This window comes from Dasypus novemcinctus, chromosome 4 (genome assembly GCF_030445035.2).
Source record: "Dasypus novemcinctus isolate mDasNov1 chromosome 4, mDasNov1.1.hap2, whole genome shotgun sequence".
NCBI lineage: Eukaryota > Metazoa > Chordata > Mammalia > Cingulata > Dasypodidae > Dasypus > Dasypus novemcinctus.
The window spans coordinates 41,362,355-41,388,007 of NC_080676.1; the positions used below are offsets into that span (position 1 = coordinate 41,362,355).

Genomic DNA, 25,653 nt, shown 5'->3' on the forward strand with positions numbered 1-25,653 from the left:
TAATGGGTGTGTAGTTTTGCTTTTTGGAGTAATTAAATTGCTCTAAAATTTTTTTGTGATAATGAATGCACAACACGGTGATTATGCAAAAAGCCATTGATTATACACTTTGGATAGATTGTATGGTATGTAAACATATCTCAATAAAACTTCTTATAAATAAATAATTGTGCAAGAATAGCCAGAAATAACAGCTATGTACAGCAGGGGGAACAGAGAGAGATTGAGAGGTGAAGAATTTTCCTGTTTATCTGTTTTTTATTATTATTGAAATAATGAAAATGCTCGAATAATGATTGAAGTGATGAATGAACAACTGTGATTATACCAAATACCACTGATTATACACTTTGGATGATTTGTACACTTTATTAATATGTACCAATGAAATTGATTTGTTTAAAAAAATAAAGACAATTAGATTAGTGGTTATGTAGGTCTGGGAAAGGACTGAGGAATTGAAAGGTGATTGCTAAAGGGTGTGGAGCTTTTTTTTTGGAGTAATGAAATTGTTCTAAAATTTTTTGTGATTAATGTACAACACTGTGATTATACTAAAAGCCATTGCTTATACACTCTGGATAGATTGTACAGTTTGTGAATATACCTCAATAAAACTGCTTTTTAAAAAAAAAGATATCTGAGAAAAAGCAAGTCTTAAGTTTGAAAAAATTCATGAAACTGCAGAACACAAAAAGATGAACCCAAAATTAAACCATGGACTATAGTTGATAGTACAATTATAAAAATGTGCTTTCATCAATTGCAATAAGTGAACCACAAAAATGTAAGTTGTAGGGTTGTGGATGTAGCCAGTGATTGAGCATCTGCTTCCCATGTACAAGGTCCTGTGTTCAATCCCCAATACCTCCTTAAAAAAACAAAAAATAAAAAACAAGGTGTTAATAATAGGGTAATATATTGGAACTCTATTTTAGGCACGATTTTTCTGTAAACCCACAACTTCTCTAATTTAAAAAAAAGATGGACCTCTTGTTCAATTGGGTGGACTATGTAGAATTGTCATTATTGGCTGCTCAGTCTGAGAGAAGAAAAGTAAAATATTAAGGCAATTGATTCATGAGGATTGTAAAGATAGGGAAAATGCGAGATTTTTTTCACAGCCTTTTAGTCCATTTCCTTAGATTACTTGAAAAGGATCATCTATGACTCCAAGGAAGTTTAGAGTCTGTCCAGAATCTTACAGGCTGGTTTTTCAGTTAACTAAAAGCTTGTGGTTAAAAATTCTATGCTGCCTACCAGAGCAAGTTATTCTGGAATCTCTTCATAATTAAATCTCTTAATCTCTTTAAGTCTTGATCTCCTAATGTGTAAAATGGGATTAATAACTTTCCTTGCCCATCTCTTTGGGATGCTGCAGTTTAAATTAGGTAATGTATGGTCAGCCCTATTTTCATTTAAAAAGATATGTATAAAGTGCTATATATTTGAATGCTATAGTGAGGGATTCAGATATTCTCACTACAGTGATCTGGGATCTAATGAGAATCACCTGTTCAAACTGCCCTCAGATAATTTTCTGTATTTTCTCCAATCTCATCTTGCTACAGTCACTAAAATGGGAGACATGTGCCAAGGGATAAAATGCACCTCTTCACAAATGCTTCATTTGGGCCAAACTGAATGACTTGCTCCTTGGAGGTGCCCATTATTTGCATACCTGTGCTTTTGCCCAACTGATCCTTCTGCAAAGAATCTACTTCTAGTCAATTCTACATTCCTGTATACCTACTGGGAGGGCACCACACAAGATATGAAGGAAGAGGACAGATGGAAAGGAAAAGCCAACAACTCCTATCTTTGGACAACTTATCCCTAGTAAGGGAGAGAGCTAAGGATGCATGAATTAAGTTGTCAATACAATACAAATAATATAATGTGATGGAGAACACATTGACTCCACGGAGGAAATGGCATCTGAGCTGGGCAGGTATATCCTATAATTTTATAAGCAAAAAATAATATATTTTACTATGCTTTAAAGTTCCTTTAGGAACATTATTTCACTTGAACCTCACACCAACCCATGAGACAGAACAGCAATTAGCATTCCCATTTGACTGATGAGGACATTCATTTTCAAAATGCCTAAACAACCTGCTAAAATCATACAGCTAGTAAGTGGCAGGGTCTGGACCTAAACCCGTGTATGTGCCTCAATTCAGAAGGGAAGGGCACTCCATTAGGTTTAAATTCCAGCTGTCATTCAGGCCCAGTCCCAAAGCCAAATCTACCAGAAAGTCTTCCTTGAGTTCCTTAAATGGTATTTTCCTGTCTATGAACTTCCAGAAAATTTTATACTTCTCTTAGGACACTAAATACTTTCTACCTTGCCCTGTTTTAATTTAGGTATGTCACCTTCTCTAACTGGATGGCTTCTTAAGGGCAGGATCTGAGTCCTGATTTAGCACTCATCACCCTTAACACAGTGCCTTGCACAGAGTAGATACTAAACACTTTGCGTTGTGTGTCAATACTGCCACCATTCTCTCAGCTAGGCAGGTCATCTCAGACTACTCTTTCCCCTTCCTATTCATCTAATTGGTTACAAAAGCCTGTCAATTTTTCATAAACTTTTTAAATCCCATTGCCTATAATCTTGCGTACAGGACATGAGTACTTCATATCTCAGTAAGCTTCCTAACGATCATCAACTCTCCAGGCCCTTTCCAGTCCAGTTTATCCTGCAAAAAAAAAAACACACCACATTCATCTTAACATACTTTCCTTATGTCTCTGGATTTTAAGTCTTGTTGCTCCCCTTTACCTATAGGACATTTAACTCTTACTGCCTTCCATTCCTGGGCCTTAATCTACCTCCTAGTCATAGTTTACTCTGTTCCACGTGAACTCTCCATTTTAACAATGTCAATCTAATTGTGCCCTAAGTATTTGTTCATTCATTCTCATCTCTAGCCCCTTTTCCACTCCATTATGTTTGCCCTTATTTTCCCCTCCCATCCTAATGTCACCCCTCCATGATGGCATACCTCTTCTATGAAATCTCTCCTCACCACAGCAACCTTCTTTCCTTAAACTTAAACAAGCTTAAATCTGTCTATCTGGCACATATCATATTTTCCCCACGAATTGCTCTCTCCCCAAGGAGAATGTTAACTCTTTATGGTCAAAAAGTGTTTCCTTTAGCATTTAACTTGGTTCTACTCAATAAACATCTGATGTTTAACTGCTTCACCATTATTTTCTCCCATTATAGAAATGCAACAGAGACATGGACATCCCAATAATTGAAATATTTTCTGTTCTCCCAGAATCATATAACATCCAAAGTTTTCTCTGTCACATATACTCAAAACATTTTCCTCTAACCATTTTATCTGTATTTCAGAAACATCTTTGGTGCACTATGTTGGGCCCAACTTCTTTAAATTCTGCAGCAGTGATCCACATGTCCTGGAAAGCAGATAGGGATGCGAGAATGGAACCTCCCATCCACACGGATATTTTCCTTTCTGGGGGAGCTGTAACCTGCACAGGGGTGTTGGCAGGCACCACCTTTGCTATATCCTTTACTAGTCGTTTGTCTAAACCAGGGAAAGAGGTTGATCCCCCAGAAAGGATAATATTGGAGAAAAAGGAATTCCTCAGATCTATGTCACATTTCATTATGCTGCTGAAGCACATCTTATCAATGCCAGGGGCCTCAAGGTTCATGAGATGTGGAGAAAAGAGGGCCTCTGGACAACGGAACAGCTGATCATGGAGCGTGATAGTATTTCCATCAGGGAGGTGGTAAACTTTCTCCAAACTTTCCATTTTCTTGGCCTTTTCCTCTTCATAGTTCATAACCACATAACAAGAGGTTTCCTTAATATCTGCGACGATCCTTTTGTCTGAAGGACTAAGCAGCATGATGCCGTGGTCCTTTAACAGCATCATGAGGTAGTTGGTGAGATCAAGGCCTGCCAGATCTAGCTGCTGGACACCATGAGGCAGGCAGTAACCCTCAAAAATGGGCACACATTGGGTAATCCCAGCACCTGAATTCAGCACAAAGCCAGTTGTAAAGCCAGCAGCAAAGAGGGCCAGCACGCCCTGGATAGACATATAGAAGGCCGGAACTTCCAGGTGCTCAAAAAACACTTCAGTGATCCGTTGTCGGCTGACCAGTGGGTTCAGTGCTGGTTCTGTAATCAAGACTGGGCCATCACAGGGCTTTAGCTTCAGATTCTGTTCATAGATATGCTTCCACATGCTCTCCATGTCCCCCCAAGAAGTAACAAGACCACGTTCCACTGGGTAGCTGTAGGGAAAGTGATAAGGTAAGTGGCAGTCTTCTTTTTTTCAAGTTTCTAATCTCCTCAAAGCTGGGTTAATTCCCATATTTATTACCAGTATTCCCTATGGGCAGTGACTACCACAGCTTCTCAGGGAAGCCTCACAGCAAAAAATTAGCACAGCTATCTGCCTCTGCAATTTTTGTTGCTTTCCACATTCTCTTCCCTTTGTGAAACTCTTTATGATATTATGGGAAAAAAAAGTTGGAAATTCCACATAATAAATAGCACAATAGTAGATGTCTGGGTTTTTTGTTTGTTTGTTTTTTTAAATATACCTGTGTGTGTATAAAGAGGAAAGAATGGGCCCGTCTATGTAGAAAAGTCAGGCATCAGGAAAGATTTTTCCCTCACATGAAGTAAGCTAATGCAATGCTTTGGTGAGTTTTGGTTGCCTGTATTCAAATCCCACCTTGCACAGTAAGGTTTTTTGTTTGTTTTAACTTTTTGTTTTGAAATAATTTCAAACTTACAGGAAAGTTGGAAAAATAATACAAAAAAAAAAAAAAAAAGTGTGGAGAACTTCAATATATCCCTACCCAGATAACTCAGATTTTCATTTAACCTATCATCTCTCTCATTCTCTTTTGTAGAAATAGTTTTAATAACAATTAATTGAAGAAAATTACCGTAATGACAAATGGTATGACGAATTAAGTAACATTCTTAAATAAACTTGGATTTTATGAGCGACAACTTTTATACGTTTGAATAGATTTGTATAAAGGGAGCATTATACAACGCTCGGAGATTTGTGGCCCACTCGTTAGCAATAAAGCCCGCAGGCTGAGCCTTTCCTGCCCCCACTTCTTTGACCTTTCACCCTTGCGCCCCTCATCCCGGCGCTCCGTCCCTCCCTCTCCTCTAGGATTGCCCCTCAGGCCTCTCGTCTCCTGCCTGGCCCCGGCCGCCCCGAGCCGGAAAAGGCGGTACCTGATGGACAGCGAGCCTCGCCTAGCTTGGGCTTCGTCGCCCACGAGCAGTTCCTGCACGCTCTCGGCCGCCCAGCTTTGGCTCTTGGCGCGACCCGTAATGTTGGGGTAGACGAACTGCGGCTCCCGACACCCAGCCAGGCCCGCCTTGATCACTCCCGAGCCGTTGTCGATCACCACCGGTAACTGGTAGAAGCTCATGCCGCCGCCGCCGCCGCGGCGCACAGGCCCTGGGCTGCTCCCGGAGGTCCCAGAGTGCTCGGACGCGGCACCCCGGGCTTCGTTACCAGGCCCCAGTGATGTGCAGGGCGCCGACGGCCTAGAACGCCGCGTCACAGAGGCCCCGGCGCGGCCGCCGTGGGCTGCAGCCGGCTGGGGCGCGGGAGGCCGGGAGAGCGCGGGCCCTACCCGCGACGGCTTCTGGCGTCGGCTAGGGCTCCCCCAGGAATCCCGGAATACCTAACCCTACACGAGTTTATTTCTCCAGTATTTCCAAGAGCCATGAACAGTTTTATTTCTCAAAGCACGTGAATTATGGTTAGCGAGTGTCTGGTCCCGGACCTGCGGGAAGTTCCAAATGCGCCCTTGAAGTTTGGAAGGGGTATCTGACAGAGGAAAGTTGCCGCCAGAGGAGGCACTGTCTTCGCTTCTGAAGTGCTCGTCAACTTCTAAAAAGAGAAGGGGGGGAATGCCAGGATTTTAAATATTGGTATTATTACCTTTGTATGCTGGGCCGTGCTGTCTTTCTTGCTGTTTCTTTCCTCTAGTTTCTTTAAAAAAAAAAAAAAGGTAGCTTGTCACATTCCACTAGCAATCTTGTCGATTAATCAGTCCCTGGTGTAATCTGGAAACTCATTTCCATTCCATAGACTTTTTTATCAAGCATCAGGGCGTATTTGTTTCTTTATAGGAAAAGTGGAGTTCCTTACGTTATATGAAGTTGAAGTTTGAAAAATTCAAATACATTGCGTTCCAAAAACTGCATTTCGGTATCTGCTTTGTTTTTTTCTCCTTCACTTTGCACACCCTGTAGAAGATTTTAAAACAGCTATACGAATTAGAATATCCAGTTGTTTTAAAGAAGCAAAAGGAGGGAATTCAAAAGCTTTACACATTTTTTTCATCCGAGGCTGAAAGGATCTGCTAAATAACAGAGGCTGGGCTTGGTGCTGTGCGCCGCCACGGCGGCGGGGACTCGCAGACCCGCGAGCTGCAGGCTTAAGATCGACAACTAGCGCCGAAGTCTCTTAAGCGCGGCGGCGGGGCGGGAAGTGTGGGGGAAAACACTTCTCTTTCAGAGAAGGGGGTACATCCAAACGAAGGCTAACTAGAGGTTGCCTGATTTTTCAGCGGTACCCACGGGGCTTTGAAAGAGTGCACCTGGATTCAAACATTTTAAATATTTTTAGCATTGTTCAGTGGAGTGTGTGCTTATTTTTTCTTTTCCGGTTTTTTTTTTTTTTTGTTAAAGCGACTGCTAATTCTATTTGATTTTTAAGTGTTTGTGAGCTGCCTGTTGTCACCTCAATATCAGGCAAAGTTTGAGGTACCTCCATACCACAGTTTCCGTAGTGTAGTGGTTATCACGTTCGCCTAACACGCGAAAGGTCCCCGGTTCGAAACCGGGCGGAAACAGCTACATTTTCCTTGGTTTCTCAATAATGGTATCCTACAGTTTTCAAATTTCCTGGTTTAAAAACACCTAACCTGGGTAGCAACTCGTGGAATTTTGACAACCGAAACTTTCGGTTTGGAGAAGGTTTTATTCCTTCACTAAAGGTTTTTATTTAACGCTTTCCACATGGAAGAAGTGACCAGGTTTTAAATAAATGAATTCTAGGCGCAATCCGATACTGAAAAAAAAAAAACAGACTAGAAAGTGATTTTTCTAGAGATGAAACATAAATTTGGTTTTCTGAGAATTATGGTGCCCGTGGGTACTAGAAAGGAATCCAACCTAACATTTCAACACGATTGTTTTACTGTTTTTGCACCTTTTATATATTATAGAGATAACTGGAATCTTTTTCTTTCCCTATACAAAATTTGAACTCGGTGTAATCAAACGTATTAAAATTTGTCTTCTCCAGACGCAAAACCCTTTCCGGTATTAAGCCCACCTTCCTCTAAGGGTGCGCATGCCCAGTGATCCAGCTACTTTGCTCCGCTTTCGTGCGTCTCAGAGTCCTGGTGAGGTAAGGGTATCCCAGAAACTGGGCTACAGTTGGGCGATGCAAACAAAACCCAGGGGCGCCCAAGAGCTTTCGGGTACGCAAACGGTAAAGATCTGCTCAAATATCTCCCATGGACGAGAGCCCAAGAGTACACAAAGCAGCTGTTTCTACTCGTGGGCCCCCAAGGAAGGGAAGAATGATGGGAGCAAACGAGCAACTACAATCCCCAGCATGCAGTGCACAATTCAGCTCCTGGAAGAGGCCCGCGCGGTGCAGTGCTGCCCTTTCTCGGCCCAGAAGTAGGGCCGACCAGAATGCTAAGAATGAGAGGATGGCAGGGCGCAGGGATCGAGAACTTAGTTCTCGTACCCCTGACGCCTCCTGATTCGCGGGATCGCTGGCCTGCTGGGGCGCGGGATTTCTGTGGGCCTCCGCGCCGCGCAGAGGCGGGAATCCGGCCTCCTGTTCCACAGCCTCCTGCGTTGCCATGGAATGCCCGGAGCCGGACGTGACGCCGCTGTGAGGAAGAAGGGAGAGGCGGAGTGTGGCGCGGTGACGTCCTCTCAAGATGGCGGAGAGAGAGTGAAGAAACTGTTTCCCCTTGGTTGCTATCGGTGAGTTTCGTCTTCACTCTTCAGCCCGCCATTCCTGCTATCTCCCGATCTTGGGCCATCGGAGGTCAGACTACCTGGAGTTAGAGCGCGGGTCCGGGCGAAGGTGTTAATGTGGAAAGCATGGACGTGGCAGCCCCTATAAGTGGCCTTGGCCACAACCACTGCTGTGGGAATTGTGCTGTGGGAATTCGCGGGAGTGGGAGCTGAGCGGAGGGCTGGGCGACCGAAGCCGTGGAGGGACCCGCTTTGGTTGTCACTCGCCGATCCTGCCGCGAGAGGAGGGGGTGTGGCCTCCCGCGGGCGAGTGACAGACGCTCTGACAACCCTTCGCCGTCTGTCTTCTCTGTCATTCGGGCATCTGTTCAAGATCGGTTGTGTTTGTGCCTCGGAAGCTAACAGGTTTCGATGATTTGAAAGCAATTGGAAAAAAAAAAGAAACCATACGTTGTCCTTTAACCAGCTGTCTTCAAGGGATCATATCTTAGTGGTTCGTTAATTTTGTGCTTAACATATACCTGCTGAACTTGAAAGACTCAAGGGCTCAACTGATGCAGGCGTAAAATTTTGCGGTGCTTTTTTCAGCTTGTGGAAGTGTTTTCAGTCATCAACATTTATTGACATGGCCAAAGGATTGTTAGTTGGCCAAGATGATACGAAAGATAGACAGTCTCACTTCTCACTTATCCTTTCAGCCTTTTAAACCATGTTCGTTTATAAGGATTTTTATGGGAATAAAATAAGAGCTAACTTTATTCTTATTCACGATGTGTCCTCTGTCCCGTTTCCCCCCACCAATTGCGTTTGATGAAAACTTATGGTTACTGATTTACTGTTTATTTTTGTCTTTTAGAACAAGAGTAAAGTTCTTTTCCAGTATAAAAATGCAGTATTCCAACCACTGTGAGCACCTTTTAGAGAGACTGAACAAACAACGGGAAGCAGGTTTTCTTTGCGACTGCACTATAGTGATTGGAGAATTTCAGTTTAAAGCTCATAGGAATGTGCTTGCCTCATTTAGTGAGTATTTTGGTGCGATATACAGAAACACTTCTGAGAACAATGTCTTTCTCGATCAGAGTCAGGTGAAGGCTGATGGATTTCAGAAATTGTTGGAGTTTATATACACAGGAACTTTAAACCTTGACAGGTAAAGTACAGATTTTTTTTTCAGTTAGAAAAATTAGTAGTCTTTAAAGATTTATATTTTTTCCATTCAGTCACTGAACTCAGAGCCTTTAAATATTGATGCGTATAGTTTTTGCATTTTTTAAAATAAAGAAGTCATTATTGATTTGGAATAGACAGTATATTTCATAAGTACAAAAAAATGAGATTAAATAATGAGGTTAAGCTTTGTTTCTGACACATTTATCTACTGAAACAAAGTATGGTTTTAGTTATGTAAACTTGAAGATCAAATACAATGAATTCTGAGTTCTAGTTTCCCATTGCTTTTTGGTCTTTATATACTTCTGGTAGTATTTCTCTGTATCCATTGCTACTTAAAATGATTCAGATGGGGGTAGGGTTGTTGATGGAGAAGGAAGAACTGTGCTCATTTAAACATGCTGTCATTTTCAGCCATAAATTGCAAAATGCAGGAACTCTTTCTGATTTTGATTCTTGAAAATAATTTCATTTCCTTTTATTTCTCTATAAAGGTATCTGTACTACTGCTTAAGGGAATTAGAGCTTGCCTGTTAGTCACTATATCTCCATTAGCATGGTGCATCCTCTCTGGGCCTCATGTTCCCCATATAGAAAAATGAGATGGTAATAACAACTGTGAAGATGAAATAAAAATTTACTTGAAGGCCCACCTCCCAATGAACATTAGTTTTTTTCCTTTATTTTTTCTTCTGTATCCCCTCCCCTATCAATTTCTCATTTCTTGGAGAAAAAATAGAAAAGAAAAAAAAGCAAAGGCAAAAAAAAAAAATCTGAACCACTATTAACATTTTGTTATATATTCTTTCATACTTTTTGAGGTGATCTCTATAGATAAATGCCTGTACACATTAAGCAAAATCCTTTCCTCCTTTTTACACTGTACTTTCTAATGGAAATGTATTTTATTTTTATTTTTTTGAGGTACTGGGTGAAAGCCAGGGATTAAACCCAGGACCTTGTTTGTGGGAAGCCCGCAGTCAACCACTGAGCTACATCTGCTTCCCTAAGTTGGTTTTCCCATTTGTTTTGCTTGTTTGTTTTTTGTATTTTCAGGAGGCACCGGAACCGAAATTGGGATCTCCCACGTGGGAGTGGGAGCTCAAGCTCCCAGGAAGTGTACTCCCAGGAAATGTATTTTTTAAAAAAGCTTTGATCAGGGTGCTGCTTAATATTTTTGAAAAGGAAACATTCATACCATTTCGGGATTTTTAAAAATACTATTGGTATAATGAAATCTTTACATGAGTCAGTTCTATATAAGTAGAGTGAAGGAACAGAGCAGAGTTTTAGGTTAATCTCATATGACAGATTATTTGAATTTACTTAATAGTTGCCTCTGACCTATTTACAATACTTAATATAAAGTTAACCACAAAACCAGTGAGTTTTGATTGACTTCAATTTAGTAGTTTTCCTCTCTTGATTAACTATGCCAGGATAAATCTCATTGAATTGATTTGAACAAACTGCATAGTAGCACCTTTCTTTGAGCCATCATGCAAAGAACCAATATTTTGTTCACTGTTTTTTGGTACATATCCTTCCTGGACTGGGGATCTAATTGTTCGAGTCGAGCTGGAACTGAAGAGAAGATTTATATCAAAATAGAAAGGTAGTACAACTTAGTGATTAAGAAAAAGCAGACTAATAGAAAATTAAATGGGCTTAATAGCCAGATTGCCTAAGTCACTTCTTGGTTGCAGCACTCTGTGATTTTGGACAAACTATTTAATTTCTTTGAATCTCTGATTCATCATTTGTATGTAAAGTGGGAATTACAATAGATTTCATAGGCATGTCATAAGGATTAAATGAACTGATCATGTAAAGCATTTAGCCATATACCTGACAAAATATAATTAAATTGTCTTAATGACTGTTCAAAAAATGAAAACAAGTTTGCAAGCACTGTTACTTAGTTTCTAAACAAAAGCAGAAGATTGGTTATTGAAGCAAACATGCTGATTGATTTTCTTAACTGTGACTGAGATTACAGGCTGTCTATAAAATAAATAATTTATATGAATTATTGCTTCAGTACTGAACAATCTGTATGTGACTTAATGCCACTTGTATTGATCTAAAAGGCAACCTGACCTTGTTATATCTTTGGTAGTTCATTTTTCTGGCTCACTAAACACAATTATAGTTCAGAACCAAAACATCTGCTTTAGTTAAGTATAATAAGTAATAGAGTATATTTGATTTACATTCTAGTCGGTATCTCTCATTTATTGTACTTTGTAATAGATTATGTAACAAAACCAATAAAAATACTTAAGAATGTAATGTAATGTTTTTGGAGAGTGATTATGCTATGTAATGCAAAAAAAATTTTTATATAAAAGACGAATAAGATTGTTTTTATATTTGGGGCTTTGTGCTGTCTCTTAGCAAATAGAGACTTGACTTTCTTACAAAGACCACTCATTACATTTTCCAAAATTAAAGCCAAAGTCCATAAGTAAAGAAGGTCTTAGGTAATGTTTTCTTAACTAGGTGAAAAGACCCAGTTTTCAGATTATGTTCTAAAAGTTTATACGAAATATGTTTGGAAACTTGGGGTAGATTTTCCCAGAGAATAATATATTTTCTAAAGTGATGGTTAGGTTTCTAAACTAGCTCATAATTACCTGAAAAATAGTTTTGTTTGTAATAAAATACTATTTTTTAAAAGCCATTGTGATAAAAAGAAAGCATGCAGTTGGCTCTTGAGGAAAAGCAGATTTGATTAGAAAATGAGGAGATAAGAGATTTGTAGGTGCTGTAGGATACTTTCAAAGACCTTTAGAGGTTTATAACTAGTTATTTTTTATTTTATTTCACATTTTAGGCCTTTTTATTTTTAAAAATAAAGGCATTACTACCAGCACTGTAGTAATGTTATCAGCTACGATTAAAAATGGTGTTTTTTTTTTGGCTTAAATATATAATGAAGATAGAAAAGGGAAAAGAGATCTTCTACCTGAAGAAATAAGCAATACTTGGAAAAGGAGGGGCAAGTAGGAAGGTTATTTGAGGATATGTGTTGTGTGTCCTCAAATAATTAAAGGGTCATGCTTTTATTGTTAATATTAACTCAGTCTCTGATTTTACAGCTAAGGAAATTGGAGCCCCCAAAGATAGTCACTTACCCTAATTAATTCAGGCAATTATGCTAGAGTCAGTACTAGATTAACTGAGCAAACTTTTACTACATTCTAAACTTTGGGAGGCCAGGGATTATTTGGTGTTTCTTAATATCCCTTTCAGTACCACACATGGTAGTTATTCAGTAAATATTGACTTGGATGTTGAACAAGGTGACCTAAGACTTTCTGCATAACTCTACTATGACAATCTGTCTCCAGCTAACTTGGGTTGATTATTACAAAAAAAGTGGGAGGACTGCTAGAGAACTTTGCACATTTGAAAACCTTATTCCCCAAAAAAAACAAAAAAAAAATTAAAAAAAAAAAACAAAAATCTTGTTCCTCAAAGTGTGGTCTGTGGACCAGTAGCATCAACATCTCCAGGGAGCATATTAGAAATGCACAAATTCAGGCCCCACTACAGACCTACTGGATTGAAATGTGCATTTTAACATGATCTTTTGGTGATTTACAGGAACAGAAAAGTTTGAGAAGCACAATTAAAGTCCCCTACAGGTTACCAGGGAAAGGGAGTAAGAAACAGTTTCTATTAGAGTCTCCCTCTTACCAGTCCAGATGAGTTGGTTGCTATCTGAAAAGTCCTCAGGATGAATGGAAGTAGTAAGTTGCTGATAAACTATTTTCATGTTCTAAGTGTTAAAACAGCCAGAAAATTAACTTTTTTATTGTAGTGGTTCATAGGTGGCTATGAATAGTCATTATTTTTCATCTTTTTTAGTTCTGTAAAATTGGAGATTTTTACGTGAACATTATTCTGAATGATTTTTATATATTTGTTGTTCTCATTAGTTATGCCTTTTTCAGCATTCTGTTTCATTATAGATCTTTAAAAGACATTGAAGTTTACATGCCGCTCTGTTTCAAAAACAGTTTTTCTTGATCAGAATATTGTCATTTAGCCTTGTTTCCTTACAGTTGGAATGTTAAAGAAATTCATCAGGCTGCTGACTATCTCAAAGTGGAAGAGGTGGTCACTAAATGTAAAATAAAGATGGAAGATTTTGCTTTTATTGCTAATCCCTCTTCTACAGAGATATCTAGTATTACTGGAAACATTGAGTTGAATCAACAGACCTGTCTCCTTACTCTACGAGATTATAACAACCGGGAGAAATCAGAAGTTTCTACAGATTTAGTTCAGGCAAATCCTAAACAAGGGGCTTTAGCAAAGAAGTCGTCTCAAACTAAAAAGAAGAAGAAGACTTTCAACTCCCAGAAAACAGGGCAGAATAAAACAGTGCAATATCCCAGTGACATTTTAGAGAATGCATCTGTTGAATTATTCCTAGATGCAAATAAATTGTCCACAGCCATAACAGAACAAGTAGCACAAAGAAATGATAATTCAGAACTCGAGTTGACATCAGTTGTAGAAAATACTTTTCCAGCACAAGATATTGTGCAAACTATCACAGTGAAACGGAAACGTGGAAAATCACAGCCAAATTGTGCTCTGAGAGAACATTCTATGTCTAATATAGCCAGTGTGAAGAATCCTTATGAGCTGGAGAGCTCTGGGGAAGAGCTGGATCAGAGGTATTCCAAGGCCAAGCCAATGTGTAACACATGTGGAAAAGTGTTTTCAGAAGCCAGCAGTTTGCGAAGGCACATGAGAATACATAAAGGAGTCAAACCTTATGTCTGCCACTTGTGTGGAAAGGCATTTACTCAGTGTAACCAGTTGAAAACACATGTAAGAACTCATACAGGTAAGATTGGTTTGTGGGGAGAAAAAATTGTTATTATACTGTGATTAACTTTTTTTTTTATAGAGAGCATATAAGTATAGCAAATGTTGACTACTTGTGATCAAAATTTGGTATGCTCTTGTATTTGTGAAAGTATTTAGCTTGTGTTGAGATTTCTTTGTAATTTCTTTCTAATTGTAACCAAGTATTTAAGGGCTATTTGTTTTATTGTAAATGATGCCCAGAAGCCCCAATGTATGTGCTACCATTTCCCGCACAGTTAAAATAAGGATAAATTTGGTTCTACCTTGCTAAGTATTTAACAGAGACAAAGATATTAAAACCAATTAAGAGAAAAATTACAGTTCAGTCATTCTGCCAACACATTTACTACCTGCTTTCTAGACTTCGTCAATTTCTTAACATATTTATTGGAATTATACATATTTTCCTTTCTCAGCCTCTACATTTACTTTTATTTTGCATGTCCTTTTTCTGATGGTAAAGTATGAGTACCCATTTGGTAACCTTAGATTTGTGCTTTTTAAAATGCAGTATGTTTTTCTCTTATTGATTACCTTTAACCATTATGAATTGAGAAACACTAATTTCTTTTAACTCTTCCCAGTGTTTTCAGTAGTGGATGAAGAAAACTATTTGTGTTTATTTCTAGCAGTTAACATTTTCTAATACCGAAACTAGTACCGTAAACGAACTCTTGAAAATTTATGCAGCTTAAGCAATTGAAATAGAATATTTCCTTAAAAATATAAATTTTATTTACTTGTTCCTTTAGGTGAGAAGCCGTACAAATGTGAATTATGTGATAAAGGATTTGCTCAGAAATGCCAGCTAGTCTTCCATAGTCGCATGCATCATGGTGAGGAAAAACCCTATAAATGTGATGTATGCAATTTACAATTTGCAACTTCTAGCAATCTCAAGATTCATGCAAGGTAAAAAAAAAATGAGTTGTTTGATCTTTTAGTCCATCGTTCACCATAGTCTTAAGAATAGACTACTGGATTAAAATTCAGGACACTAGGATTCTAATTGTGGTTTTACCATAGCATATCCCAGTGACATTTTAGAGAATGCATCTGTTGAATTATTCCTAGATGCAAATAAATTGTCCACAGCCATAACAGAACAAGTTGTACAAAGAAATGATAATTCAGTACTTGAGTTGACATCAGTTGTAGAAAATACTTTTCAAGGAACCACAGGAAGCCGGAAGGGAGTAAAAAGGGAGGAAAATATTAGGGAATAAGATCAGAATGGCAATAGGAATAAGGCAGGCATCCTGATGGGGTAAGATTTTCTATACCATTGTAAAGCTTTCACTCTTGAGATAAGAAATGAATGAATGATCTTGCTTGCATTTTAAGAGGATTACTCTGGCTCCTGTATTAGGAAAGGACTATAGGATTGAAAGAATGGAAGCAAGTTAGGAAGCTATAGATAAAATTCAAGTGAGAGTGATGATAGCTCAGGCCAGGGTAGGGTAGTGGTAGTGGAGGAAGTGACATAAAAAGTAGTTGCATTCTGAATATATTTTTAAGGTAGAGTCATAAGAATTTGCTGACAGATTGTGGATTATGAAAATGAAGAGTCAAAGATGGTTCCATTGTTTTGGTCCTGAGTACTTGAAAAGATGGCGTTGCTGTTAACTGACATGGAGGTTTGTGGGTTAAACAATTTAAGAGGGATAGATCAGGAGTTCAGTTCTGAACATGTTAACTTTCAGATGAATATTAGACATATGAATGGCGATGTATGATAGACAATTGGCTACCTTAAGTCTGAAGTTCAAAGGACTGGATTGAGCTGAAGATATAAATTTAGCAGCATATAGATGGTATTTAAAATCAACATTGGATGAGTTCACTTAACAGTGAATATGGACAGAAAAGAGATCAAAGGACTGAGGCATTCTAACTTTAAGAGTTCTCCATTTGGAGGAGAACCAGCAGAGGCAACTAGGAAGGAGCAGCCAGTATAGGAAGAAACCAGGAGAGTGGCGTATTCTAGAATTCAAGTGTATATCAGTATATTTGTATGCTGTGATCCAATGGGGTGGGGAAAATGGATAATGCAGGGTGTGGTAAATTGCAGGAGTGCTATCATTGAGTTGACCAGGGGGTAATAGGATACATAGTGTGCAGTAGTGTGTAAATGAAAGTAGTTAGGTTCAGATGAACTGTCAGCCTCACATTATAATTAACAAGAGGGCAAACAAACTATAGGTACAGATGCCAGGAAGTGAATAATTGTGATAGTGGAGATTTTCTGATTGCTTTACTATTTCTTATTGAGGTAAGAAGCAAGGACTTCAGCTGAGAGTGAAGATGGCTAAGCAGATACTGGAGGTTTGAGGAAAGAGTATCAAAGAGTGGGAAAGTGAATAGACTAGCAAGAATAATTACTGGGCAATAATAATGACTCACCTGACAACCATATAAAGGTGATGGCAAAACTTTGAACTGCTCTCAGAACAGTGAACACCAATGAAAACTGCCAATTCTAAATATATATTCTTGGTCTCTTAAGATGAAAAAAAAAGATACTGTATGAAAAATTGTCCTAAAACTGCTTATCTGTATAGATTGACCCCCAAATTGTTTTACTTACCAGCATTTAATCTAGTGTTTGTTTACTAATAGGAAGCATAGTGGAGAGAAGCCGTATGTCTGTGATAGGTGTGGACAGAGGTTTGCACAAGCCAGCACATTGACCTATCATGTTCGTAGGCATACTGGAGAAAAGCCTTATGTGTGTGATACCTGTGGGAAGGCATTTGCTGTTTCTAGTTCTCTTATCACTCACTCTCGAAAACATACAGGTAAGAGTTTGACATAGACTGCTTGAAAGAAGGAAGGTTGTTACAGATAAAAGAAAAAGGGAAATAAAGTGGGGTCTTTATAGAAAATAGATTATAGTCTTTATGGTTAGATATCTATGCTTGCACTTTTAGAAGCTTTATGATTTTCTCATAATATTAGATATTAAAACTAACTTATTTTATAGAATAATACAAGGTGGGTAAAAAATTTTTATTTCATAACTTAAATACATTAAAATTAGTGGGATAATTTTTTGACAATGTATATACTTGAGACATGTTTTATGACTTTAGAAAAGTTCCTTAGACTCTTGAGCTTCATTTCCTTTGGATAAAACTGTGGAATGAAATTAAGGGATGAAGCTGGGTTTGGTTTAAAACATTGTTTTCCTATAGTAGACCTGCTGAGATTTGCAAATTATTATAAACAGATACTTCAAAAACAAAGTATCAGTTTTGAATCAAATAGAATCTATTTCAAAAACTCATAGAGTTCAGCCAGTTTTGTAGGATACACTTTTTAATAGAATTTTCCTAAGTGCTTTTATTCTTTAATAATATAGTAGTAGGTAGCAAGAGCTGAAATATGGCTTGATGAATACATTTTTAAAATCATATAAAAATCAACCCCCTTGCCCAACTCATCTCTACTAGAAGAGTTATTTGCAGAATGGAAAGCATCAGGTTACATGAATAGTATAGAATAATTACTAATATTCATTTGTCAGATCACTGAAAATACCTCTGACGTACAATTTAAAGAGGTTTTAATTGAAATATTTTAGAACAACTTAATTTACATCATACTTTGTAACTGATAAATATTATATTGGTATAGTACACCACTTCGCTATCTTTTATTTTCCATCTAGGTGAAAAACCATACATATGTGGTATTTGTGGGAAAAGTTTTATTTCCTCAGGAGAGCTCAACAAACACTTTCGATCCCATACAGGTCTGTGTTTAGGGAGAACGTATTATTTTTTGTTCTCTCTAATTTCTTTTTATGTAAACTTTGACTTTTAAACCATTATGGACTTTATGGTATCTAGTCATGCTCTACCTATAGCTATATTTTAATGTACAGTTATCAACATTTTATCACTTATTTTGTTCTTTTAGTTGTTTGGAGTATGAATTAAGTTTGATCAAGAATTGTGTAGATTTTTCAAGAAATAGTGCCAGATAATCAGTAGTTTTTTAAATGACTTGGCTTAAATTGCATATCTGTACCAAGAAATGAAATAGATAATACCAAAATAACATCAGATTTTCTCATTAGTGTTTATAGTATACAAGCTTTAAGAATAAATGTTAATATTGACCTGTTTATTGCAAAAGGGAGTCTGTAAGTAGTATAAAGAGAATACTAAATGAGAAAAAAAAAAAAAACCCAAAGGAAAACCCCACTTTGAAAATGTAACGTTTTTCTTTTTAAAAATTATTCGTTACAATTTATGTTTAGAATAGTTTGAGCACCTAGTTAGAGGTTTGCTGAATTTATTGGCAACTTCTATATTGTCACACTCCTTAGTTCACAGTATAAAGCACTGAACAATTCATATTTCAAAATAATTTAAATTTTGTAGCATTTTATTCTTTCAATATTTTGTGAGCTTTCTGAGATCAGAAACCATAATTAGGCTTCCCCCTGCCAGCTATATCTCTAGCCAGGGCTTGGCATATAATTGGCACTCACTGAATGTAGGATAGAAATAAAATAGAAAGTTTTTTGTATTTTTTTAGTTTAAAAACACATTTCTGTTATGAATGCTTAATTTTCCCTGAAATGGGGATGCTCTACATAAAATACAGGAGTTCCTATTTATATAGAATGTTTCATTTCACCTATGTTAGAAAGAAGTGATTAAAATGGTGATTTAAGTTAAACAGTATCATAATTTTTGCTTTTTGCTCAAAGATATTGATATTTTTGTCTTTGCACCTTCTAAAATTTTGAGGTTTTAAACTTTTTAACTTGTTTTTCAGGAGAAAGACCATTTATCTGCGAATTATGTGGAAATTCGTACACAGATATTAAAAATTTAAAAAAGCACAAAACAAAAGTCCATTCTGGTAAATGTTTCTGTTTTTTTTTAACTTTGTGCTCTTATATTTAAAGAGTGTGCTATTAAACTGTTAAGGTGCACATTTTAACAATTAAAATTAGATACCTATTTCAATCAACTAGTGAGTCATGTATGAAGAAAGAAGCTTTATATTTGCAAACAACTTCATTCTAGGTTTCTTTTTCATGCTGAGTTCCTAGTAATACTTAAAATATTGGGCCCCCTCCCCCCTTTTTTGAGATTTATTTATTTTATTTTTTTATCTCTTCCCCACCCCCTCATTGTTTACACTTGCTGCATCTATTTATCCTCTTTGTTTCTTTAGGAGGCACCCAGAAAGGGACCACTGATAAGGGAGGGAGGCACCTAACCATTTAAACCACCTCGGTTCCCTACATTTTGTGTCTCTTGTTATGTTTTTCCTCGTGTCTCTTGTTGCGTCATCTTGTTAGCGCTGCGTCATCTTGTTAGCGCCTGCCCGTTGCGCTAGTGCATGGTCCTTCTCACCACCGGGAACCTTTGCTTCCTGCTTTATTGTGTCTTTCCCTACATTTTTCTTCTTGTGTCTCTTGTATCATCTTGTTATGTCAACTTGCCTGTTGCACCAGCTGATCCTCTTTAGGAGGCACTGGGAACTGAACCACAAACTTCCCATGTGGTAGGTGGGAGCCCAATCACTTGAGCCACATCTGCTACCTGATATTGCCCTTTTTAATAACTTGATTTGTGAATCGTTTCAGGAATGAATGAATATATGAACAAGGTATATATCACTGTTCCCCATACAGTTACCTGGGTTACCTGGGTCTGGGTAACCCAGGGTTTACCGTAGTTATTTGTGATGAAGGGGCATCATGAACACCAGCCCAGAAATGTATAAGAGGAAAGAGGGAAACTGCCCCAAATGTTTTAAAAATGCATAAAAATGGAAAGCCAGACTAAGGCTCATTGTTAAAATGAATCTTCAAAAAAGTTTCACTGTGCTTATGATTCTGTTCTATTGGGTTAGGGGGAAAAAAATGAGTCTTCTTTAGTGCATAAAGAAAAGCTTGCTCATAAGGATTAAGTTAGAAACATAAGCAAACAGCACTGAATCATTAATTCAGTGAATATTTATCAAATACCTGTAAAGTCCTGTAATTATACAGGGAATGGGAAGCTGAACAAACAATAATCCTTGACCTCAAAAATCTTACAACCTGGTGTTAGTGACCAGAAATCTAAATAAATAACTATAATTACACATTGGAATAATGGAGGCACAAAAGCATTGATGCAAAGATTAATTCCTTCTGAGGTGGGTAATGGAAAAGATTTTTTAGAGGGCAGAAATATGGAGAAGAGTTCAGAGGATGAAGGTGGTAAAGGAGGATTCATTCCAGGCACAGAGAACATTGTGAAGATAATTATTGGGACAAGAAAACACAAGCTGTATTCTTGTCTGAACTGTAGCGTAGTCTGGCAAGAATATAGAGAATTTTATAAAAGTAAATATTTAGTTTTTTTTGTCTAACTAGAATATTGAGTTTGAAATGTCAACATTTTAAAACTGGTGGAAAACAAGGCAAAAATACATCTCTAGTCAGTAATAATTATTCCCTTGAGTAGAGCAGAATTTCTCACCTGTAAAAATATGTTGACGTGTCATACTTCTGAACTTGTACTTACAGAATATTATGGAGTACTCATCAATACATTCAAAGAACAGAGTATATATCGTACATATAGCTTTGTTAGGTATACCTTGAAGAAATTGAAGAATTATAACTTGACATTTACCTTTGAGGAATTTAGTCTAGTTGAGAATTCAAGGCATACCTGAGTAAAATGTTATAGACCAATAAATGATGTCCCAAGCAGTATATGAAAAACTGATGAGTGATAAAAAAGATAAAATACAGCTACCCTGGTCTAGAATGATTAAGTTCATTTTTATAATGGAGCTGATGTTTCAGCCTATCCTTGAGGGCTAGACTGGATTTGTATAGACAATGAGGAGAGCATATGAACCAAAGAGAAACAGCATGAATAAAGGTATGGAGGTTGAAATGCAATTTCTGGGAACATTAATTAGATTATTAGGCAGGGTTTTTGGTATGTTTTGCTTTTTAAAGGTAGTGTTAATTTTTTCCCCTTTCTATTTCAGGTGCAGACAAAACTTTAGATTCCAATATAGAGGATCATACTTTGAGTGAACAGGATCCCATACAGAAAAGTCCTTTATCAGAAACTATGGATGTGAAACCTTCTGATATGACTTTACCACTAGCTCTTCCACTTGGGACTGAGGACCACCACATGCTTCTGCCTGTTACAGAGAATCAGTCTCCTACATCAGATACATTGTTGAGGTCATCTGTGAATGGGTATTCAGATCCACAGTTGATTTTTTTACAACAGTTATACTGACTGTGAGGAATATGAAATTGCTGAGTCATCTCTGGTAGTAAATATAAAACGTCTCTGGTAAGGTGAATATATTCATATTAAATTACCATTCATTTCAGTTGTGACCATTATTTTTCATTCACTGAAGTAAAAGCACTTAATTCCATATCATAACTGTGCAATGCTTGTTTTGATTTTAGCTTTTATGTCTAAACTATAGATATAGCTCTTTTAGGAATGGATTGTACTACAGTAGAACTATTTTGGGTGGATCATTTTTATTTTCTTTCAAAGTGGACTTAGTCTGATTTTTATTTTGCATTTTAGAACTGCTCTTCATTTATTAAATTAGAAATCTGTCAGATTACATGATTTAGTTTTGGCTTGTGGGATTTTAATTTTTCTCCCCTCAGAATTTAAGCATAATCCATGATAGTGCCAGCCATGAGTGTTGCTGTTTATAAGACCTATTGTCCAATACATAAACTGGGGGGAGGGAGGGGGTGATAAAATTTCATATATTTGCCTAAGAAAATTTAGGTACTAAATAAGAATTGTGCTATTTCTTTATTAATATATTCTGTTAGAGGTAACTTTTCTAATGAACAAAAAAATGTTTCTATTAAAGCTTAGAAAACTGTATATAAAATTTTGTTCATTTAGAACTTAGTATTCTGGAGGAAACCAATGCTCCGTATTTTTGGTTTGAGTTTTTTGATGCTGTGTTTTCAAAATGAATTTTAAATATTTATTTGGTGTTTTTATCTTCTCAAATGACAGTTTCAAAATTTGATTCAATTTGTTTTATGTTTTAATGGGTCTCCAAATTGCTGGAGATAGGAAAATGTACTGAATTTTGAAAATTTTTGATAATTCTCTCATGCCTGTTAGGCACTTTTTGAAGTGAATATTAAATTCTAAAAAAAACTTTCTACCTGTAAACTTAAAGCATACTCTAAATCACTTGACTTCTGAATTTGATAAATTAATATAATTAACTTCAATTATAAGTAGACATTTTGGCCTATTAGAAGGCCAGTTTATTAAACATTTTATATTTGAGTTTTCTATAAGCAATTGCATTATAACATTTTATAAATTAAATGACAATATTTGGTTGTAGTTTCATAATGATCCTTTTCCTTCTTAATGAATGTAGAAAATCAGTATTATCCTCATATTTACTACCACCTTTGCCCATTCCACTTTTCTCATTCATTGATTTCTTTCACTGCCTGATTGTTAGACATGAAATTATCAGTCTTACAGAGTCCGTTCCTATATTGCTAATCAAACACCATAGTGACATTTTTTAATTACTGCCAGGCATTGGTTGTGGCTTATTTGTTCTTTGGCTTTAAACTATACCTGTAATAAAGTTTATGTATTTTCTAAATTGAGTAGTATTTTTTAAATTGTAATTTTTCTGTATGGGGTTCAAGTTCTAGGAACCAATTGCAGGATATAATACAACTGTTTAATTCTTATAAACTGTAGAGATTGTCACCACCTCACAGCACATTTGGCATTTTCACATTATTTTGCCACCAGTGGGATTAACTGAATAAGAGTTTTGAAATATTACATTTGTATAATACATATCATTTAGAATTTAATTATTTAAGAAATATAATTATACATGTTTATTAACCTAATACACTGGGTTAAATACAATTCATAAAGGTATAAAATGTCCAGCTAATCTTTTCTGGCTTAAATTCAGTAGAAATTTATTAGAATGTAAAGAAATTAAAGAACCTTAAGAGAGAGCCTCTAAGAAGTCTGTTGAAATGGAGATGATATGTTTAATTTATATCTTCATCACCCTACACATCAAATGAACAAAATTTCTTTCGTAACTGTTAAAGCGATGTCATAATTCTATGAGGATAATAATTACCAAATTTGTTCTAATGTAGAGGTAATGAGCATTTTACCTTTCTATAGATTAGTCCTCAAATTTATTATTACTTTCATATTATTTGACAGGATTGGAGTGGCTTGGGCTCTTTGTGCTTTCCGTAATCACATTATCTGCTTCTTAGCTAAAATAACTTCATTTTAAATTGACAAGGCTTGACTTACCAATTATCATTTGCTCTTTCAGAATGACATGTTTACAAGCTTGAAGACTGATTGTCCCTTCTTGTTATTCTCATACTATTCTTTACATAATGTGCATATGTTTTAGTTGTATCTGGTATTATTTTAACACTGGTATCATTTTAGTTACCTCCATCTTTCACTAAATACATTTATTACAATGCAGTGTTTTAAGAAACGTCTATTCTTAATTATGTATATATTACAAAGTTGGTTGACAGTCTCTCTTAGGAATGCTGAAGTTCTTACTGAGAATTGAATTATTTTTTTTAATGAATTTAATTTTGTTTTGTATTAAATTATTCCTACTGTAATGTTAGATTTTAGACTTTTTAAAAAGAAATTTTAGATTATATAAAAATGATTTTGTTATTTTTAAGTGGTATTTGTTTTAAATTTAATTTCACAAGATGATTTTTATCAAAAAATTTTAGGAAATTGTTTTATTTTTCCAAAGGAAAAAGTTCTGTCTGTTTCATCACAACAGAATTTAATGCTTTTCTGTATATTTCAATTCTACAGAAATTGTGCAAATAAGAGTAGTTGAAATGTACTTATATAAAGACAATTAATGTACATGTATTTGTTTTTTTTAATAAGCTAATAGTTTTAATATTTGATGCATATCAGATACATTTAAAAAAAAATAATGATATCTAGGCACCACCCCACTTAGAGCTACTAGTTAAGATCATCTCTAGTGCAGGGGTTCGTAACCTTTTTTTGTTCCACAGATCCCTTTGTCAATCAGGTAAAAACCATGGACCCCTTACTAAGTCTACACTATACTGTGTATTATTTAATTAATGTATCACACCCATATGTCGCCACAAGAATGTTTTCTTTTTTATTTAAATTCAAGCTCACAGACCCCTTGTTAAGAACCCCTGCTCTAGGGCATATGTATGCTGGTAAAGCCCCACGGGTGATTTTAATGTATACCAAACATTAAGAACTATTAGTCTAAACATTTCTTGGTGTTCTATCTTTGGGAAGCAGTTAAAAATGAATCTCTTGATAAAACTTTCCATATTTTACTCAAAGATTTTGAATCTTTAAAACAAGTAAAAAGAAATTGTATTTTAATGCAGTTTCTTTAAATTCTACATTTTCATTTATTCATTTATGAACAATACTGAGATTTAGTTATTGGAGCATTAATTTCTTGTGACAGTCACAAAACAGTGACTATATCACTATATAGTCACTGTCACAAGAAATTAACCTCTGCCCCATTCATTCAAGAGAGGTTTGGTATATTTATATAAGGAATTAGATAGTTATCATGTCAGCATAGTAACCTTTCAGAAATAGGGTATTTAATTTCAAGAGGAGTACATTAAAATGCACATCATGTATATGGACACATTTTTGGATAAAGTAGTTAGTATTTCTAATGTTGGAAAAATACTGACATCAGAATATATAAACTATTAATACAAATATGGACTATTAATAAAAGATAAACTATTAATATAAAGATGAATAGGTAAACTCTACCCTTAAGTGTATAGTCAATTGGGAAAGACAAGCATGAATATAATTAGTAATAAAACAAGCTGGGATATTAAGTATTATAAGTGGAGGAGGGCAAGAATGGAAATGCTTGGCAGCCATTGCTCACTTGGATAGGCAAACAAGGAGACTGCTGGTGGGAGGAATTTGCACACAGCTGACTGAGGAGTGAGACAGGCAGAATGGAAAGAAAGTATGAAATGGAGAGGAGATAGGAGTCAAAGACATGTCCCTGACTATGTCCACACACAATCTTACTTGAAATAGTTCTTTACTTGTAGCCTATGCTGAATGGGTGGGATTAGATAGCCAAGTTTATAACCCATGATCTCACACCCTGAACCATGGTTAACTGCTGAAGGGCAGGGATTAGAGAGCCAAATTTGTAACACATGATTCTCTACTTGCAAGCACCGTTGATTTGATACCTTACCAGGGAGAAACAATTATTAGGACTGAGCTGGTCAGATTGTTTCTCAAGAATTTGAACTGCGTAAGAAGAAATTAGTTGGGAAGGCACATGACAGGAACCTTGAGAATACTGAGTGAAATAAGCCATATACAAAAGGATGAATAGTGTATGGTCTCACTGATAAAAACTAAATACAATGAGTAGACTTATGGAATTGGACTATGAAATGAAGGTTGGTGGAAGATGGAATGTGGATGTGAAGGGGGAGAAGATG

General features: G+C 36.4%; 2 protein-coding genes and 1 non-coding gene across 6 annotated transcripts; 2 read left to right on the top strand and 1 right to left on the bottom strand.

Annotated features, from left to right (window-relative positions):
- Positions 1-238: 238 nt before the first annotated feature.
- On the bottom strand, positions 239-5,646 carry ACTRT3 (actin related protein T3). Its single transcript, XM_004447934.4, has 2 exons — positions 5,253-5,646; positions 239-4,285 (listed from the first exon to the last, which is right to left on the bottom strand). The coding sequence occupies exons 1-2, from the start codon at positions 5,450-5,452 to the stop codon at positions 3,367-3,369; spliced, it is 1,119 nt and encodes a 372-aa protein (XP_004447991.1). The 5' UTR covers positions 5,453-5,646; the 3' UTR covers positions 239-3,366.
- A 225-nt stretch (positions 5,647-5,871) lies between these two features.
- Positions 5,872-22,745, top strand: MYNN (myoneurin). 4 transcript variants are annotated; one of them, XM_004447928.4, is made up of 10 exons: positions 5,872-5,960; positions 7,342-7,446; positions 7,899-8,039; positions 8,890-9,186; positions 13,277-14,070; positions 14,846-15,005; positions 16,713-16,891; positions 17,764-17,847; positions 18,882-18,968; positions 21,108-22,745. In XM_004447928.4, the coding sequence occupies exons 3-10, from the start codon at positions 7,918-7,920 to the stop codon at positions 21,368-21,370; spliced, it is 1,986 nt and encodes a 661-aa protein (XP_004447985.1). In that variant the 5' UTR covers positions 5,872-5,960; positions 7,342-7,446; positions 7,899-7,917; the 3' UTR covers positions 21,371-22,745. The 4 variants fall into 4 exon arrangements, with proteins under 4 accessions (XP_004447985.1, XP_071070701.1, XP_071070702.1 ...); XM_058295253.2 differs by lacking the exons at positions 5,872-5,960; positions 7,342-7,446 and adding an exon at positions 10,646-10,821 and having other exon boundaries at positions 7,980-8,039; XM_071214600.1 differs by lacking the exon at positions 5,872-5,960 and having other exon boundaries at positions 7,380-8,039.
- On the top strand, positions 6,814-6,886 carry TRNAV-AAC (transfer RNA valine (anticodon AAC)). The gene has a single exon. It is a non-coding gene; the product is annotated as a tRNA-Val (tRNA).
- Positions 22,746-25,653: the final 2,908 nt, after the last annotated feature.